Genomic DNA, 18974 nt, shown 5'->3' on the forward strand with positions numbered 1-18974 from the left:
AAATTTAACCTGTGTGTTTTTTTGGGGTTTCACTGAAGGGAGAAATCTTGGCCTGCTTAAACGAAAAACTTCTGCTCTTCTTCAAATAATGCCATGAAGTCTTTAAGACCCACCTGAATGGATGAAAAGGACCTCATTTTCACATCTCATCTGAAAAATAGCACTTTACACAATGCAACATTCCCTCAGAATCGCACTGGAGAGTTAACCCAGATTATATGATCAACGTTCTGGTTCAAATGCTTCTTACCTAGAAGACAGAATGCTACCACTGCACCAAACTGACATGTCATTGATTTAATGACACTTTTATCTTCAGTTTGCCCCTATTATGTATTCTTCAGACTAATTCTATTTCTTACCATAGAACCACATTCAGTTCCAAATCAAAGGAATCAGCTGCCAAGAATTTACCAATCTTGAGTGAACCAAAGAAACAACGGAAATGCAAAGTCTGGCCAGGGGAGTAGTTTCATGTGAACTCAGAAACCATCCTCTTAATGTCCATTGAGAAATGGCTGGGCCCACTGTTCAAGGAGCTAAGAGATAGAGTCACCATGATTCAATGTTGCCTATTGGAGACACCTCCTTTCATTCTCATCCCTTACTTAAACTTATGTCAGTGGTCTGTTCCTTGTTTAGTAACATGCTGTCTCCCTAATAGATGTAGAGTAGATTAATCCTTATTTTATGAGCAAATGCTACAATAAAAGATCAATGCTTGTTTGCACTTGAAGAGATTGGAGACCTAACTTTATAGGTGCTCTGGTCATTTGTCTATGAATACAAGAAAATTACATACCACTAAAAAGCTGATGAAAATATTGAGCACTTGTGTGCCAACCCCCAGCCACAACTCTCAGCACTTCTCTGCTTCTGATTCATTTATCCTTTTAGAAAATGTTGCATTTCTCAGAACTTTCATATCTCCAAAGAAACCTCACTTTGTCACTGACCTGGCCAATGCTTGTTTTGCTGGGTCAGTTTCATTATTCCACCTGGCATGTCCATGTCCATGTGCTACCCAATGGCTCTATTACTGATGCTTCACAATTCCTAAATTACTTTTTAACCTCATTTGGCCATACCACTCTTCCATCTACTATGCTATCTGGTTCAGCTTTGCAGGTTTACTTCACAGCTTCCTTTGCTTCATGACAATTCTCCTAGCTCTACAGAGTTGGAGTTTTTAACCACCCTTCTGCTTCCTCCCTTTCTCCAAAATAGGCTTGTTGCTCTTCAATCTATGAAATTACCATCAGCTCTAATAAAGGAAGACAGCACTTATAATAGACTACTACAACAACAATTTGTATTTATACAGTGTATTTAATGTAATAAAATGTCTCAAGGTGCTTCACAGGAGCACTATCAAACAAAACTTGACACTGAGTCACATAAGATGACCAAAAGCTGGTCAAACAGATAGGTTTTAAGGAGCATCTTAAAAGAAGAGAAGTAGGGAGATGAAAAAATTCAGGGAGGAAATTCCAGAACTTAGGGTCTTGGTGACTGAAGGCACAGCTGTTAATGAAGGAGTGATTAAAATCAGGAATGCTTAAGAAATCAGAATTGGAGGAGTGAAGATAACTTGCAGCGTTGTTTTGCTGGAGGAGATTATGGGGGGGAAGGGGCGGTTGGCATGGAGAGATTTGAAAACAAGGAGGATGAAAATTTAAAATTGAGGTGCTGCTCAATCAGGAACCAATGTGGGTCAGTGAGCACAGGGGTGGTGAGTGAACAGGACTTGATGCAAGTTAGGACACAGGCAGCAGTTTTGGATGACCTCGAGTTTACAGAAGGTGGAACATGCGAGGACAGCCAGGAGTGCACTGGAAAAAGACAAGAGGTAACAAAGACATGATGAGGGTTTCAGCACCAGACGAGCTGAGGCAGGGCCAGAGTCGGCAGATAGTATGGAGATGGAAAATAGGTGATATTCGTGTTGGCACAGATATGTGGCTGGAAGCCCATATTGGGGTCAAATATGACACCTAGGTTGCGATCAGTCTGGCTCAACCTCAGAAAGTTGCCAGGGAGAGGGATGGGGTTTGTAGCCAGGGAATGGAGTTTGGAGTGGGAACGGAAAACAATGGCTTTGGTCTTCCTAATACATAGTTGAAGGAAATTTCTGGTCTCCACTGGATATTGGCCGAGCAGTCTGACAATTTAGTGGTGTCAAGAGGGGTGGTTGTGAGGTAGAGCTGGATGTCATCAGTGTACATGTGGTAACAGACGTTATGTTTTGAGATGTGGCAGGGTGGCAACATGTAGATGAGAAGTGTGGGGGGGGGGGAGGCAAGGATAGATCCTTGGGGGACACCAGAGGGTATGAGAGCGGGACAAGAAGCCATTACAGATGATTCCCTGGCCATGATTAATTCGATAAGAATGGCATCAGGTGAATGCAGTCCAACCCAGCTTTTAGACAGTGGAAAGGAGTTGGAGGAGAATGGTGTGGTCAAACATGTCAAAGATTGAGAGGATGAGCAGGGATAGTTTACCTTTATCACAGTCACATAGGATGTCATTTGTGACTTTAATAAGAGTCATTTTGGTGCTGTGACGGAAGTGGCAACCTGATTGGAAGGGCTCAAATATGGAGTTCTGGGAAAGATGGGCATGCATTTGGAAGGCAAGAACAGACGTTAAGGACTTTGGAAAAGAAAGGAAGGTTGAAAACAGGGCAATAGTTTGCAAGAACAGTGGGTCATGGTTTTTCTTTTCAGAAGAGCACACTTGACAGCAGATTTCAAGGCTAAGGGGTGGTACCTGAGGACAGAGACCAATATCAATAAATAACAATACCAGCTAACATGGAAGCTAGGAAGATAAGTTGGGTGGTTAGCAGTTTATTGGGAAAAAAAATTGGAGGTTCTGTGGTGGTGAAGTGGCTGAAGGTAAGTACCAGAGGAAGAGATAATGAGAAGGAAAGTCTCACATGGAGAAAAATGTGTAGAATATGTAATCAAGGGGAAATACTTTAATTATTTTGTTTCTTCGGACCAAGGGGGGCATTCAGACCATGCAACTCTTCTAATTGCATGGGTTCCTGAACCAGTCAGGGATTCTGGGTGGATCTGTAAAAGGTCACCTACACCATGGTAACAGCAGGTTCCTGATCATTTTGACAATTGTTTGACATACCTATTGCAAACGTGCTTTTTCACGGATCTTAGGTACGTGGATTCAATACCAAATTAAGTAGGCAATATTTGGTATCAGTAAAATGTGGTGGACCCCAATCATTACAATTTAGCATTCCCAATTATGAAATGCAAACATGAGAAATAAAATTACTTCAGCGTGTTACCTGTCGGACATAGAAAAAACAAGCGTCATTCTGGGCGGTGGTGTGGTTTACATGTCTGGAAGTGTTAGCCCGGCATCGATTTTTTTTTTGTTTCCCCAAGATGATTCATTTAGGTAATGCTAAAAATGAAGAATGCGATGAACAGCAACTGCCTTTGAGTACCATGTGAGTTTGGCAGGGTGCGGCGGGGTGGGGGGAAAGGACAGAAGAATCTCCTTCTCACCGACCCCCTTTAAAAGCTGAGCCACTTCACCCCCTTCCTAGGGCGGATCACTGCAGAATTAAGGACGTTCACAGCAGCAAATTCCTTCGCAACCAGGCATCTGTGCTTCTAAGCTCCAAACCCGGGCGGCGCACAGTGTGCACATTCTTCCTTTTTGTATTTATTTAACAGTTGAAGGCCTGTCCGAATAAGCACAACCCGCGGAGTCAGCCAGCTATCTTAATGCAAGGGCCGGCTTCCATAACATTGTATGGCTTCTGGCAAAAAAAAAATGCACAAGACCAAATGCAACGATCATTTGAAATACTCGGAGAAAGAGCAACGGACTAGTTTATATTTGTGCTGCATTTGGCAGCAAAGTCGTCCCTTAACCCGCCCTGTTCAACCAGCATTTGGAGCTAATGCCACAACCTCCCCCCCTTACAAGCGACAGCATCATGCCGCCTGCACTGATTCCCTTCCCCTGCCTCCTCTCTTGGCCTTCTTCAAGAAGGTGCAATATTTCTTGGCTCCGCGAGCTTTAGCGGAGAGGTTCTGACGGCTACAGGCAAGTGTCCGACTTACCCCAGCTATTTCTTTCTTTCCGATTCCTCGCCGTGTTTTTCTGTGCCATTTTGTCGGCGTCTGCACCGTGGAGCCGTGTTCGGAGGAGGATCCCTTTCGAAAGGGCGTCTCTCTCTGCGAGGATGACGAGTTGTGAGGATGGAGCTTTTCGCAGCTCAGAATTAAACAATGTACTGAAAACACCAGGGGGTTGCAGTGTGCACACATTGGAATTCAAGCTGGGAATATAATGTCGTATACATTGCTATCAGTAACATAAAGGATACCGAGAGAATCTTTATATACATGTAGATTCTACAGGGTGGGGTCGGATTGTGTTCTTTCTCAGTGGGATAAATTCATGTATTTTTCCGAGGGGAAGACATGATCTGCCGTAGGGTTTTCATTTATTTGAACCACAAATCACAGCAAAACAAATCAGGGTAAAAGACCAAGTGTAAACATATTTTACAGTAAGATGCTGCCGTGAGGTACAACAGAAAACGTAAGAATATTAAGCATACAATGTGATGATTATTCAATAATTAATATTTTCTGGTCCCTTAAAATTCTGAAAAATATTGTCAGATACAGAACCCGCAGTAGATTTAAAATGTGAATTCCACTTTATGATAGATCAATGGGGAGGCTGAACTGGTAATCCAGAGACCCAGGATAACGTTCAGGGACCTGGGTTCGAACCCCATCATGCTCTAATGATGACCATGAAACAATTGTAGATTGTTGTACAAACCCATCTGATTCAGTTTAGTGAAATCCCCTTTAGGGAAGGAAATCTGCTGTCCTCACTTGGTCTGGCCTACATGTGACTCCAGATCCGCAGTAATGTGGCTGGCTCTTAAATGGCCTACCAAACATCTACAAAGTCATTAAAAAGGAATGAAACCAGACAGGCCATCTGACATTGACCTAGGCACCAGAAACGACAATGGCAAACCCAGCCCTGTCGACCCTGGGCTAACATCTAGGGGCTTGTGCCAAAATGGAGCTGTCTCATTGACTAGTCAAGCAACATACTCACAGAATCATGCCTCACAGATCATGTCCCAGACACCACCATCACCATCCCTGGGTATGACCTGTCCCGTAGACCCAGCAGAGGTGGCGGCACGGTGGTATACAGTCAGAAGGGAGTTGCCCTGGGAGCCCTCAACATCAACTTCCCCCTCCCATGAAGTTTTATGGCATCAGGTCAAACATAGGCAAGGAAACCTCCTGTTGATTACATGTACCACACCCCCATCAGCTGATGAATCAGTACTCCTCCATGTTGAACATCACTTGGAGGGAGCACAGAGGGTAGCAAGAATGTACTCGGGGTGGACGACTTCAATGTCCACCACCAAGAGTGGCTTGGTAGCACCAAAACAGACCGAGCTGGCCGAGTTCCAAAGGACATAGCTGCTAAACTAGGTCTGCGGCAGATGGCGAGGGAACCAACAAGAGGGAAAAACAAGGAGTGACCACCGTACAGTCCTTGTGGAGACCAAGTCCCATCTTCTCATTGAGGATATCCTCCATCATGTTGTGTTGCACTATCACCATACTAAATGAGATAAGTTTCTAATAGATCTAGCAACTTAAGATTGCGCAACCATGATGCGCTGTGGGCGATCAGCAGTAGCAGAATTATACTCGACCACAATCTGTAATCTCACAGCCTGGCATATCCCCCACTTTAACATTACCAGCAAGTCAGGGAATCAACCCCGGTACTAATGGTAAAGGCTGAGTTGTTCAAATCTCAGAGGGAAACTTGAAACAACTGTCATATCCCAGTTTTTCAATTTGTATGTTTCGAGATGCAGGCTTCGAATTCAATAGTAATAAGACCACCAAGTCTCAAGAGCTTTTTTATAAAACTAAATTAAACATTTATTAATACAAAAAAGATTGTAAGCATTTATATATATATATATAAATATATACAAAATTACTGCTATAATAACTACAAAAATCCCTTAATTAATCTGACTCTCAGTTAGACCCCTGGTAAGGCAACAGTAAAACACATAGATTTAAACAGACCCCTGGCAAAGCACAACCTGGGCAGTTGCATTCAAAATGAGTATCTTTCAGCTGTGGGTCTTTGCAGACAGACTTGAGGCTTACAGACTGAAGGCTTTGGATCTTAGAATCCCTCCTCCTTTTACCAACAGCCTTCTCTTCCTTTATACATATTTGCCTCTTTGAATGCAAATTCTCATTGTCACTAGGTTTTTTTCAACTTTAAATCTTCTAACAACAAAACCCTTCCAAAATACTAGTAAGCTCCGTAAAAAATAAACACATTTTTCTGACCTTCACTTGATTAGGTGTAATATTTCACTCGCTTTTTGAATAGTCTATTTTAAGATGTAAATTACCCCCTTTACACCTCACTTTCTATTTCCCTATGTTTATCTAATTATCATTTCAAACCTACTTCTCTTCTATACATCAAAGCGTCTAAACCAGCTGCTTTAATCCAATTAACACACACACACACACACACACACACACATAGACACAGGAACCACTAAATTCTATTTTATAATAATTTCCAATAATATTATAGACATTATTATATCTTCTTGACACCTGGTTCTTTGAAGAGTGCAGTAGGGAATGCCAGGAACAGCACCAGGCATATCTAAAAATGAGGTGTCAACCTGGTGAAGCTACAATAGTACTGAAGATTGGGCTCCAGAACTTGCTATGCCCTTAGCCAAGCTGTTCCAGTACAGCTACAAAATTGGCATCTACCCAGCAATGTGGAAAATGCAGCCTGGCCAATTACAGCCCCATCTGTCTACTCTCCATCATCAGTAAAGTAATGGAAGGGGTTAACAACAGTGCTATCAAGCGGCACTTCCTTAGCAATAACCTGCTCACTGACACTCAGTTTGGGTTCCGCCAGGGTCACTCAGTTTCTGACCTTATTACAGCCTTGGTTCAAGCATAGACAAGAAAACTGAACTCCAGAGGTGAAGTGAGAGTGACTGTCCTTGACATCAAGGTAGCATTTGACTGAGTGTGGCATCAAGGAGCCCTAGCAAAACTGGAGTCAATGGGAATCGGGGGAAAACTCTCCACTGGTTGTAATCATACCAAGCACAAAGGAAGATGATTGTGTTTGTTGGAGGTCAATCATCTTAGTTCCAGGACATCACTGCAGGAGTTCCTCAGGGTAATGTCCTCAGCCCAACCATCTTCAGCTGCTTCATCAATGACTTTCCTTCATTCATAGGGTCAGAAGTGGGGACATTCACTGGTGATTGAAGAATGTTCAGCAGCATTCGTGACTGAAGCAGTACATGTCCAAATGCAGCACGACCCAGACAATATTCAAGCTTGGGCTGAGAAATGCCAAGTAACATTTGCACCACACAAGCACCAGACAATAACCATCTCCAACACGAGACAATCTAATCATCACCCCTTGACATTCAATGGTATTACCATCGCTAAATCCCTCACTTTCAACATCCTGGGGGTTACCATTGACCAGAAACTGAACTAGACTAGCCACATAAATACTGTGGCAACAAGAACAGGTTAGAGGCTCGGAATCCTGCAGTGAGTAACTCACCTTCTGATTCGCCAAAGCTTGTCCACCATCTACAAGGAGTGTGATGGAATACTCTCTGCTTGCTTGGATGAGTGCAGCTCCCACAAGACTCAAGAAGCTTAATGCCATTCAGGACAAAGCAGCCCACTTGATTGGCAACCCTTCCACAAACCTTCACTCCCTCCACCACTGATGAATAGTGGCAGCAGTGTGTACCATCTACAAGATGCACTGCAGAAACTCACCAAGGCTCCTTAGGCAGCACCTTCCAAACCCATGACTGCTACCATCTAGAAGGACAAGGCCTGCAAATACATGGGAATACCACCACCTGGAAGTTCCCCTCCAAGCCGCTCACCATCCTTACTTGGAAATATATCGCCGTTCCTTCACTGTCGCTGGGTCAAAATCCTAGAAGTCCCTCCCTAGCAACACTGTGTGTGTATCTACACAACAAGGACTGCAGTGGTTCAAGAAGGCAGCTCACCACCACCTTCTAAAGGGCAATTAAGGATAGGCAATAAGTGCTGGCCTAGCCAGCAACACCAACATCCTGCAAATGAATAAAAAACTGAGAAATTGTGATTTATTCATAGACAGTTGTGGCCCTTGTTCAGGAAATAGAAATGGAATAGCTTATGTGTTTTGAGCTGTTTGGGCTTATCTATGACCATATCATCTTGGTGCTGGTGGTTTTCCAGACTTTAATGCCAGCACTTGGTGGAGAATTGAACGGGGCTCAGTGGACAGATGTCATAGTAGGTACCCACCAATTGTTGAACCTGGTATCTGCACAAAGTTTGTTTGCTTCAATTTTAAATATACATAGACTACACCTTTGAATCTCATCAAACAATAACATTCCAAAGTACCCAACCAACCAAGATAAAAGTGCTTAGTCTAATATGAATAAATGAGCAATAGCAACCGGTATTTATACAGGGTTTCAAAAATACACAACTTTGACAGAAGTTGGCTAGCTCGGTTGGCAACCTAGATCAACCAGATATCTCAGCTCATTCCTAACCTCAACACTGGCAGCACCTCACCTTTATGTACAATCTTACCAATGAATGGAAAGATGTGGCTTTTATCACTAAATCACACATTGGCCTTTCCTCCTAGTCTTCTGGCACCTCTTCCTCCTTTGAGCACCTCATCATGTACTACTCTTCACAACACCCTTTAAAATGTCCATTTATTACCGCTCTCAAGCCCTTTATGATTTATTCTTTCCTCCCGAAGCCTTTGCACTGAGTGACTCCTCATCCTTAGTAATTTCAACTCAGCTCATCCTCTCTCCTCTGATTTGCAGCTAGGTTTGGCACATACCAGATCACTTGAGACACCAAGAACATATGGTTGTTTCAAACCTACCCTTTCAAAATGCCAGACTCCAACATGTTGGCACATCCTGCTCTCTTGATTAAAAAGCCATCTCTAACTTTTCCTTGTATCCTTCATACTCCACAACTCATATAAATGGATCACAGTGGCTCCCCCATCCAATTCCAGTGGGCACCTGGATCTCCTAGTTCAAGGCCTCCCACCAAAAAAAAGCAGATGTCCAGAAGTTGACAGGAATGGGACAGTAGTGTTGCATTGCTATTTGATTTGCACTAACACTCCATTTCTGTCCAGTTTGGGGGGTGTTGTGGGGGTGGGGTGGGATGGGGTGCAGTGGTTCATGCCCATTGTCTCCACGTTTCTCAAAGTGTTTTTATAAACCATAATACATCGCCTTTTTAAATACTAAATGTACTCATCTCATTGCTCATAGATTTAGATAAGAAACGATGAGAGGAGGCTTGAGTGGAGCATGAACGCCCGCATGGACTGGTTGGGCCAAATGGCCTGTTTCTGTGCCATTTATCCCATGTAATCCTATGTAATCTCCTTTCAGCATCAGATTTTATTTTATACACTCCTCTATTTGTATGTTACCACAAAGGTCAAGGAGGTTGTTAATATTTAAGATGGTAAATTAGTGTATTTCATCTAATTTACCATTAGGTGGCATCTTAATTTTAAAAATTACTGTGTAGAAATAAAATTGCAGTTGAATTTACAGCTTGAGGAAAATATGCATTGTTTGTTTTTCTTTTCTCTACCAAAATTCCTTTGCAGCTCCCAAATGGGTCAATTTCCACCCCAAATTCATTACATTTTATCCATATGATTTCCTCAGCTTTCTCCAGGTTAAAGAATCCAGACGTTCTGAACCTTACTGATTGCAGTATCAATGTGCATGCTGTATTTTGTGATACCAGTTATATTTTAATGTATTTGTGTATATAATGTTTTCAGCACTTGTTTTGAAAAATCATTTTTGAAAATAAAGAAAGATTAGCTGTTATGAAGCACCCTTCTTCATCTCAGGACATCACTAAATACCTTACAGCCAATGAAATGCTACTCGAAGTGCAGTCACTGCTGTTAAGTAGGAAAATTGGCAGCTAAATTGCACACAGAAAGTTTCCACAAGCGCAATCAAATAACTGGCCAGGTCATCTGTCTTAGGTGTTGGAAGAAAACTGCGCCATTGAATATTTGCCTATTTAGATGCATTAGTGTAGTGAGTAATGCACAATACATAGGTAATTGAAAATAACTAGACCTAGAATATTTACCATCTTTATAAATTGAATTATACATTAAACATGACTTTCCCAGCACCAACCCCAAAACAAATAAAAAATGGTCAATTATTGCAACTAGAGAAGCAACCAGAACATATTAAAGAGATCATAAATATTTTTAAGAAAATACTTTGAATCTATACAATACAGTAGCTCAGTTCAGGAAAATAGAGGTATGGCAAAGCAAGATTATAAAAGCATTACCATTATATTTGAAATAATGAATATATGGAAAAGATGTACATCATATAGCCTGACTGAGCATAGGTGGCAAACTACTCCCTAAGCTTTTACCCGTGCTGCTTTGAAATGGTTGAAAGTCATTCTTGACTATTTTCCTTTTGAGTTCTCCTGTTTCCAGCATTTATTGCCCATCCCTAATTGCCATTGAGAAGGTGGTGGTGAGCTGCCTCCCTGAACTGCTGCAGTCCATGTGATGTGGGCACCCACAATGCTTTTAGAGAGGGACTTCCAGGATTTTGACCCAGTGGCAGTGAAGGAACAGCAATATTTTTCCAAGTCAGGATGGTGAGTGGCTTGGAGGGGAACATCTAGATGGTAGTTTACCCATGTTTCTGTTGCCCTTGTCCTTCTAGATGGTAATGGTTGTGGTTTTGAAGGTGCTGTCTGCACAGCCATGGTGAGTTCCTGCAGTGCATCTTGTAGGTGGTACACACTGCTGCCACCATGTGTCAATGGTGGAGGGGGTGAATGTTTGTGGATGGGGTGCCAAATCAAGCAGGCTGCTTTGTCTTGTATGGTGTCAAACTTCTTGAGTGTTGTTGGAGCTGCATTCATCCAGGCAAGCGGAGAGTATTCCATCACACTCCTGATTTGTGCCTTGTAGATGGTGGACAGGCTTTGGGGAGTCAGAAGGTGAGTTACTCGCCAATAGATTCCTAACGTCTGTGGATGCCACTGGCAAGGCCAACATTTGTTGCCCATCCCTTTTTGTACTTGAGAAGATGCTGGTGAGCTGCCTTCATGAACTGCTGCAGTACATCTGGTGCAGGGCATACCCACGGTGCTGTTAGGAAGGGAGTTCAAGCATTTTGATCCTGTGACAGTAAAGGAATGGTGATATAGTTCCAAGTCAGGATCGTGTGTGACTTGGAGAGGAATTTGCAAGTGATTGTGTTCTCATGCAACTGCTGCCCTTGTCCTTCTGGGTGGTAGAGTTTGCGATTTGGAAAGTGCTTTTGAAGGAGCTTTGGTGAGTTACTGTAGTGCATCTTGTAGATGGTACACACTGCTGCTACTATGCGTTGGTGGTGGAGGGAGTGAACATTTAAAATGGTGGTTGGGGTGTAGCAGTCCAGGGGGCCATCAAAGCCAGAGATTTCATTCCCCATTCCCAAAAGAGGGGGCTGCCAGCAGCAAAAGCCGAACCCGCAGCCCAAATACTGTCACTGGAGGGGCTTCCCTCTGATCAGAGGGGCCTGCCATCTTCCTCCCTCTTAAATTACTACTTAATAGTTAGGCTCTGAGGATGCCTCCATTTTGAGGTGCTCATGCAAATTCCAAGCTGTGTCAGCAGTGCCCATTCCTCTCGGTGGAGCTGCCGATCTCCAGAGCTGTTGACCCTCTGACAGGGCCAGCAGCATCATGGGCCTACCTGCCATCCTTTATTGGACAGTGAACTTGGAGATGACTAATTAGGGGGCTCTTCTGGGAATATCTCTGGTGGTCTTCTCCCATCAAGTGGGAGCATGGGACCTCCATTTGGTCCCACATGTTCAGGTCCTGAAGCCAATGGGAAAATGAAACCCACAGAGTCTAAACCAGAAAATAGTTATTAAACCATTAAACTTCCTGTAAGCTCCTAAAGTGCCTTTTGAGGAGCTCTCCTAACGTATCAATAGTCCCTGCATTTGAAAAACTTTGTTGAAGCTTGTGAGGTACTATATAAGTGTAAATACAATCATTTAAAAATTCTTACATCTGCACAAACTACCTGATGACTTTTCTATTATAATTTTTTATATTCATATTTATAATGGAAATTACCTGCATAAACTCATTAGTGCTGTAATTACACCCTCCCATGAGTGATGGTTCTGTATTCCCTCTGTTCTATATCTCCCAGCTCCTCAACCAGCACTACAGAGGAGACTTCCATATTCTTCTAATCTGACTCCTATTAGGAACTAGAGATAGTGTTAAGTAAGTTTTATTTGTACTTGGAATGAGTTTTAGTTTTAAATTTAATTTGTATTTCTGTATTTGTGCATTAAGAAAGGGGGGAACTTAAGTTTTAGTTTCACTTTAAAAGATGCCTGCATTTTAATGAGGTTTTACAACTCTTGAAAGAGAGTTAAACAAACACAATGTAGAAAAACTGTGCTGTTGCCGAGCAATAAGAGGCCAACAGACACAGGGAGAAACAGAACAGCAGTTGTTCAGTTCACTTGGAAGCCAGGAGAGGCTGGACATAGCAGAGGGAACTGCAGAGAGAACAGATTTTCCAAAAGAACCAGAAGATCCCAACACCAAGGACAGAGTAGAAAGGAGAAAGGCACCAAGAAGACTTTCTAGTCAAAGCTAAAGAACAGGAATCTGGAACAATATCCTGTTCAGTGGAAGTGATAGCAGGGAGCAAGGAGGAAGGCTCCAAGTTTAAAGCTTAAAGGAGAAAGCTGCAGTTCGCAGAATTAAAGCAAAATAGGCTTGTGAGAAGCCAGAAGATCCAAGGAGACAGCCAAAATGCTAACTCTTTCCTACAGGCATGTGAAGCAATGGTATTCTGTTGGCACAGCTGAGTATCTGAGAAAGAGTGCTTGGAATGTGATGCTTGAATGCACATGGTGATCCAGGGGAGAGGAACATTGGAAGAAGAATTCAAAAGCCTGGAGGTAGACCCCTGTGAAAGGCATCTTGAGAAAGTGTCATTTTGGAGAAGGTTACAAAGCGGGTTCTGCAAGAGTGGAGATTAGAAACCCTTCTGTGTAAGACAGAGTTCAGTGAAACCGGTTGGCTCATGGTGTGACAAGAGTCTGGGGGTAGTTGATGAGAGATCCAAAGCACCTGTTTGGGGTGGCATCTGTCACTTGGTTTCAGAGTGTGGTTCATCTGACCACAAGTGATCTATTGGTTTAAATGGATTGTGTACTTACTGTGAACATTAGTGTATAAGGTAACCTTTGCAACTTGTGTTATCCTTATGGATCTGCATATATCTGGAAAGGTATAGTTGTGAGTGGAGTATTATAATATGGTTAATCTTTTCTTGTTGATTAAATGTTTTATTCTTTTGTTAGAAGTTGTCAGCTGACTCCTGTGACTCTGGTCAGTAGCCACCCTCCATGTTTCTAAACAAAAAATAAAAGTTAGGGTCTATCAAGCTGGGTTCCACTCTGGGATTTGGCTCATAGACTCATAGACACCTACAGAAGGAGGCCATTAAGCCCATCGTGTCCATGCTGGTCAACAAAGATCTCACTACATTAATCCAATTTTCCAGCGTTTGGCCCATAGGCTGGAGGCTATGGCAATGCAAGGGAATACCTAAATGCCTCTTAAATGTTACGAGAGTTTCTTACTCAACCACCCTTTCAGGCAGTGAATTCCAGACTCCCACCACCCTCTGGGTGAAAACATTTCTCCTCAACTTCCCACTTAGCCTTCGACCTCTTTCCTTAAATCTATGCCCCCTGGTTATTGACCCCTCTACTAATGGAAAAAGTGCCTTCCTATCCACCCTATCTATGCCTCTCATAATCTTATACATCTCCATCAGGTCCATTCTCAACCTTCATTGTTCCAAGGAAAACAACCGCAGCCTATCCAATCTTTCATCATGGCTCAGGCCTTCCAGCCCAGGCAGCATCCAAATAAATCTCTTCTGCGCCCTCTCCAGTGCAATCACATCCTTCCTAAAATGTGGTGACCAGAACTGCACACAGTTGTGGCCTAACTAGCACTTTATACAGTTCCAACATAATCTCCCTGCTCTTGTATTCAATACCCCAGCTACTAAAGGCAAGTATCCCATATGACTTCTTAACCACCTTATCCACCTGCCCTGCTACCTTCAGGGATCTGTGGATATGCACACCAAGGTCCTTCTGATCATCAGTACTTTCCCGGGTTCTACCATTCATTGTGTAATTCCTTGCCTTGTTAGCCCTCCCCAAGTGCCTTACCTCATACTTTTCTGGATTGAATTCCATTTGCCACTGCTCTGCCCACCTGACAAATCCATTGATATCCTCCTGCAGTTTATGGCTATCCTCCTCACTATTTACCACCCTACCAATTTTCATGTCATCTGCTAACTTCTTGATCATACCCCCTACATTTAAATCCAAAACATTTATGTACACCACAAATGGCAAGGGCCCCAGCACAGATCCCTGTGGAACACCACTGGAAACAGACTTCCAGTCACAGAAACATTCCTCTACCATCATCCTCTGCTTCATGCGTCTCAGCCAATTTTGGATCCAACTTGCCACTTTGCCTTGGATCCCATGGGCTTTTACTTTCTTGACCAGTCTGCCATGAGGGACCTTATTAAAAGCCTTGCTAAAGTCCATGTAGACCACATCAAATGTATTACCCTCAACAATACTCCTGTTACCTCCTCAAAAAATTCGATCAAATTTGTCAAACATGACCTTCCCTTAACAAATCCATGCTGACTATCCTTAATTAATCCGTGTCTCTCCAAGTGCAGATATATTCTGTCCCTCAGAATTCTTTCTAGTAACTTCCCCACCACCGAGATTAGACTGACTGGCCTGTAATTTCCTGGTCCATACCTTCTCCCCCTAATAACGGGACAACGTTAGCAGTCCTCCAGTCCTCTGGCACCTCGCCTGTGGCCAGAGAGGATTTGAAAATTACTGCCAGGGCCCCTGATATTCCTTCCCTTGCCCCCCTCAACAGCCTAGGATACATCTCATCTGGGCCTGCGGATTTATCCGCTTTTAAGGCCACTAAACTCGCTAGTGCCTCCTCTCTCTCTCTGTGTTAATTTCCTCCAATATTTCACAGCCCTCCACCTTGGTTTGTCTAGTGGTAACATTAGCTGGGATCATAACACTTCTCTGCTTCCTGAGTTGTATATTTTGCTGATCAGTTATAAATAGTACGAAATTGGAGGATTATATGAAAACTATATGACTTCCTGTACTGTTGTAGATGAAACAGCAGTAAACAGATCATTAATGGGCCCGAGTTGGGTGAGTGATTTGTGCTCTGCCCAAAGGCAGGTCCTTGGCTCATTGTCTGATGATCCTTCATCCTGAGCAGTTTCCTTGGCTGATTTTTTTCAGTGGTTCTTTGCCATTGCTTTCCATTTACTACAGGGTAGGACAAGGAGGCAGGCCCCATGACTGCCTCAGCTGGAACAAGAATCGAACCAACACTGTTGACGTTATTCTAAACCACAAGCTGGTCATAAAGCCAAATGAGCTGTGCAGGTGTAACTCAATCTCCAGTTCTGAACCTGATTTTGTCGGGGTTGGGGGTTGGGGGCGGGGTAGGATACGGTTGGTAGTAGATGACAACATCTGTGGAGCGAGAAACAGAGTTAACATTTTGAGTCTGTATGACCCTCCTTCAGAGCTCGACTCATACAGATTCGAAACGTTAACTCTGTTTCTCTTTCCACAGATGCTGTCAGACCTGCTGAGTTTTTCCAGTATTTTGTTTTTATTTCAGATTTCCAGCATCCACCATATTTTGCTTTTATATTATGATTGTAGAGGAGTTGCTTGGGCAAAACCCAGAAGTAAAGATAGTGCATCGGTTTCCCTGATATCAGCTTGATTGAGGCAATAAATTTCAACTTCCTGGGATTGTAGCAGGTGTGATGCATATCTGCATTACATAACCTCATGTCTATTTAAAGGGACAATGTGAAATGGAATTTGGAGGATCCAGGAGGTATTAGGATGGATGCATATAGAGCAAGGGCAGCAAATAGATTTTATGATTTAACTTCAGTAGGTCCACTTAGACCGTTATTTGGGTTTTCACCTGGTGATTCACAATTTATAATTGAGCAAGAGGAGACAGTGGTGGCAGGGACAGCTGTCCATAGATTCTGAACCCAGGGTGCTATCATTGAGAAGGAGAATCGTAGAGGTGTATCAATAACTTAGCCAGGTACTGACAGACTCTCCACAATTGCAGAGATGATGCAGGAATTCAACTTGATCCCAGTGGATTGTTGACACAAGCAGCTGAGAGAATGTCTACCATGGAGAGAGCAGCTGCGCCCATGGAACATTAAGCACAGCTCTTAAATAAGTCCATGCAGGCTATGACCATGATGCAGGCATTGATTGCCAACATTTCTACCTCTTTAAGCAGAATGACAGATGCTTTACTTGTTGCCGCAGGAGAGGGATGAAGGTGAAAGGGGACATTGAAGTGGGAACTGCATTCAAAGTGCACACACGTCTCACCTGTATCCCCACCACCCCTCCCCACCACCTCTCACTTGGTCCACCTCTCAGCCAGTACTCAACATGCTGCCTCATCTTGCAATGTCTAAGTATGCCCCTACAAAGGTGCAGGTACAGCAGCCTTTGGTGAAAAAGTCAGGGCAAGGGCAGCAGCCAGATTTAATGATACATCACCAGGAATACTGTTGAGTGCATTCAGTAGCAGGAGATATACAGTTTTCCCCAGCAGAGAAAAGAAACCTGGGCAATCAACCCAGAAGGTATGGTTGGACATAACTGAGGGGCTGGGCCTCAGGGGCATTGTGGTGCAGTGCAGGAAATTATTTAATGATCTAACTAGGTGAGGAAGAGTGAGTGCATTTGCTGAAATTTAGAGGGCATGGACCAAAAACATCTCAGCAGTCAGGCAGGAATCTGAGCAGCTTGTCTCTACCTCTGCAGAAGCCACATAGGATGCACCACATAGAAGTGGTAGAAAACATAAGAGAACACTATTGTAATTCATTATGGATTTTTGAAAATATGTTGTGCTGCTGTTGATTTTCCTTTTCATATCAACACCATTTATCAATCAGCAACATTTCCTAGTCCTTGTTGTGCCTGAGTGTCTACTTGCATTTTCATTTGTTTCATGATGAATGTCATTACAAGACAGGACCCATTGAGCAGAGGTGCAATAGGTGGATACATGTGTGAAGGACTGCTTAGTGGACATTGTTGAGAGGGGGATGGTTGGTGCTGGTTGTGGGAGTGGATGGAAGGATTTCATATTTTATTTTTTCCTGTGTGAAGTTGACTATCTGGACTTTCAAGCTATTAGGGTATCCCTGACATCCCAGCAGCAAATAATGCAATTGCTCTGGTGATGTGTGCCTCATCTTCATATTCTTCCTGCTCTTACTCCTCTTCAGTGTTTTACTTATCTGAAGTTGCCTAATGAGTGTTTTTGTCCTCATGCACCTGCAGTTTTCTCTGCTGTGCATTTCTTATAATGTTGCTTCATTTTGTTAAAACACTTTTGGCTTGTCCAATCCTTTATTGGATTTCAGTACTGTTTTTGACATTTGATGTTACTGTGCTTCATAAATAGTTGGATGGAATGACATGTTCTAACTTGCTTCTGTTCACTGTGACGTTGAATACTGGAATGTCCTCTTTTATCAATACCATAGTGTATGTTTTCTTGCCCATTCTTGTTTTTTTACCAGTACAAGACAAAGCAGCCCGCTTGATTGGCACCACATCCACAAACATTCATTCCCTCCACCACCAACGCACAGTAGTAGCTGTGTGTACCATCTGCAAGATGTGTTTCAGGAATTCACCAAGGCTCCTTCGACAGCACCTTCCAAACCCATGACCACCACCATCTAGAAGGACAAAGGCAGCAGATGGATGGGAACACCACCATCTGGAAGTTTCCCTCCAAGTCACTCACCATCCTGACTTGGAAATATATTGCTGCCATTCCTTCACTGTTACTGGGTCAAAATCCTGGAACTCACTTCCTAACGGCACTGTGGGTGTACCTACACCACATGGACTGCAGCGGTTCAAGAAGGCAGGTCACCATCACCTTCTCAAGAGCAACTAGTGAAGGGCAATAAATGCTGGCCCCGCCAGTGAAGCCCACATCCTGTGAATGAATAAAAAGAAAGTTGAGTGAGCCCATATCTACCACTTTCCTTTACGACTGTATCAATTCACTTTTTGCAAGTTTTCCCCATTTGTTGCTTTGTGGATGTTGATGATGACTCTCCCTCCTACCTTTACACCATCCATCCCTTCAGTTCCCCTGAGAATACATTCGCTGCTTAGGGAGAAACAGTCCAGTGAGAGAACACAGCCTTGTCTAATCCCCTTTTGATTGCTTTCCAATCACCAAGTTTGTTCTCAAATTTGCTACCTTATTCCAGTAAATATTCCTGCATGATGAATTGAAGATCTTTCCCATTGATGTTGATGTCTCCCAGCATTTTCATGAGATTATTGTGTTGTATTTTTATCAAATGCTTCAGTATAATCAATAAAAGATAAATAGAGGTTGTTTTGTATTTCAATGGCTTGTTCTGCCAAGCTATTTAAGATATATTACATTTTGTTTCCTTTATCTTCTACAATGCCATACTGAGTAACCGAAATCTCTGATTTAATTTTCTCTCTAACTCTGGCCATTAGGATTCTGAGGATGTTCATTACTACATGGCTCATTATGTTGATTGTTCAATGTATCTCACATACTATTGCACCAGGTTTCTTTGGCAAAAAGATA

At 42.9% G+C, this 18974-nt stretch overlaps 1 protein-coding gene across 4 annotated transcripts in view; it reads right to left on the reverse strand.

Annotated features, from left to right (window-relative positions):
* atl1 (atlastin GTPase 1) overlaps window positions 1–4223 on the reverse strand; it is an 82929-nt gene extending 78706 nt beyond the window's left edge. For all 4 annotated transcript variants that reach the window (XR_005946261.1, XM_041214264.1, XM_041214263.1 and 1 more), the window contains exon 1: window positions 4101–4223. Coding sequence is in view for 3 of the 4 variants with exons in the window: in XM_041214264.1 (XP_041070198.1) it covers window positions 4101–4149 (49 nt within the window). In the remaining variant the exon portion in view is untranslated. The remainder of the gene's footprint in view (window positions 1–4100) is intronic.
* Between the last annotated feature and the right edge of the window lie 14751 nt (window positions 4224–18974).

The sequence above is a fragment of the Carcharodon carcharias genome, chromosome 20, assembly GCF_017639515.1.
Source record: "Carcharodon carcharias isolate sCarCar2 chromosome 20, sCarCar2.pri, whole genome shotgun sequence".
Taxonomy (NCBI): domain Eukaryota; kingdom Metazoa; phylum Chordata; class Chondrichthyes; order Lamniformes; family Lamnidae; genus Carcharodon; species Carcharodon carcharias.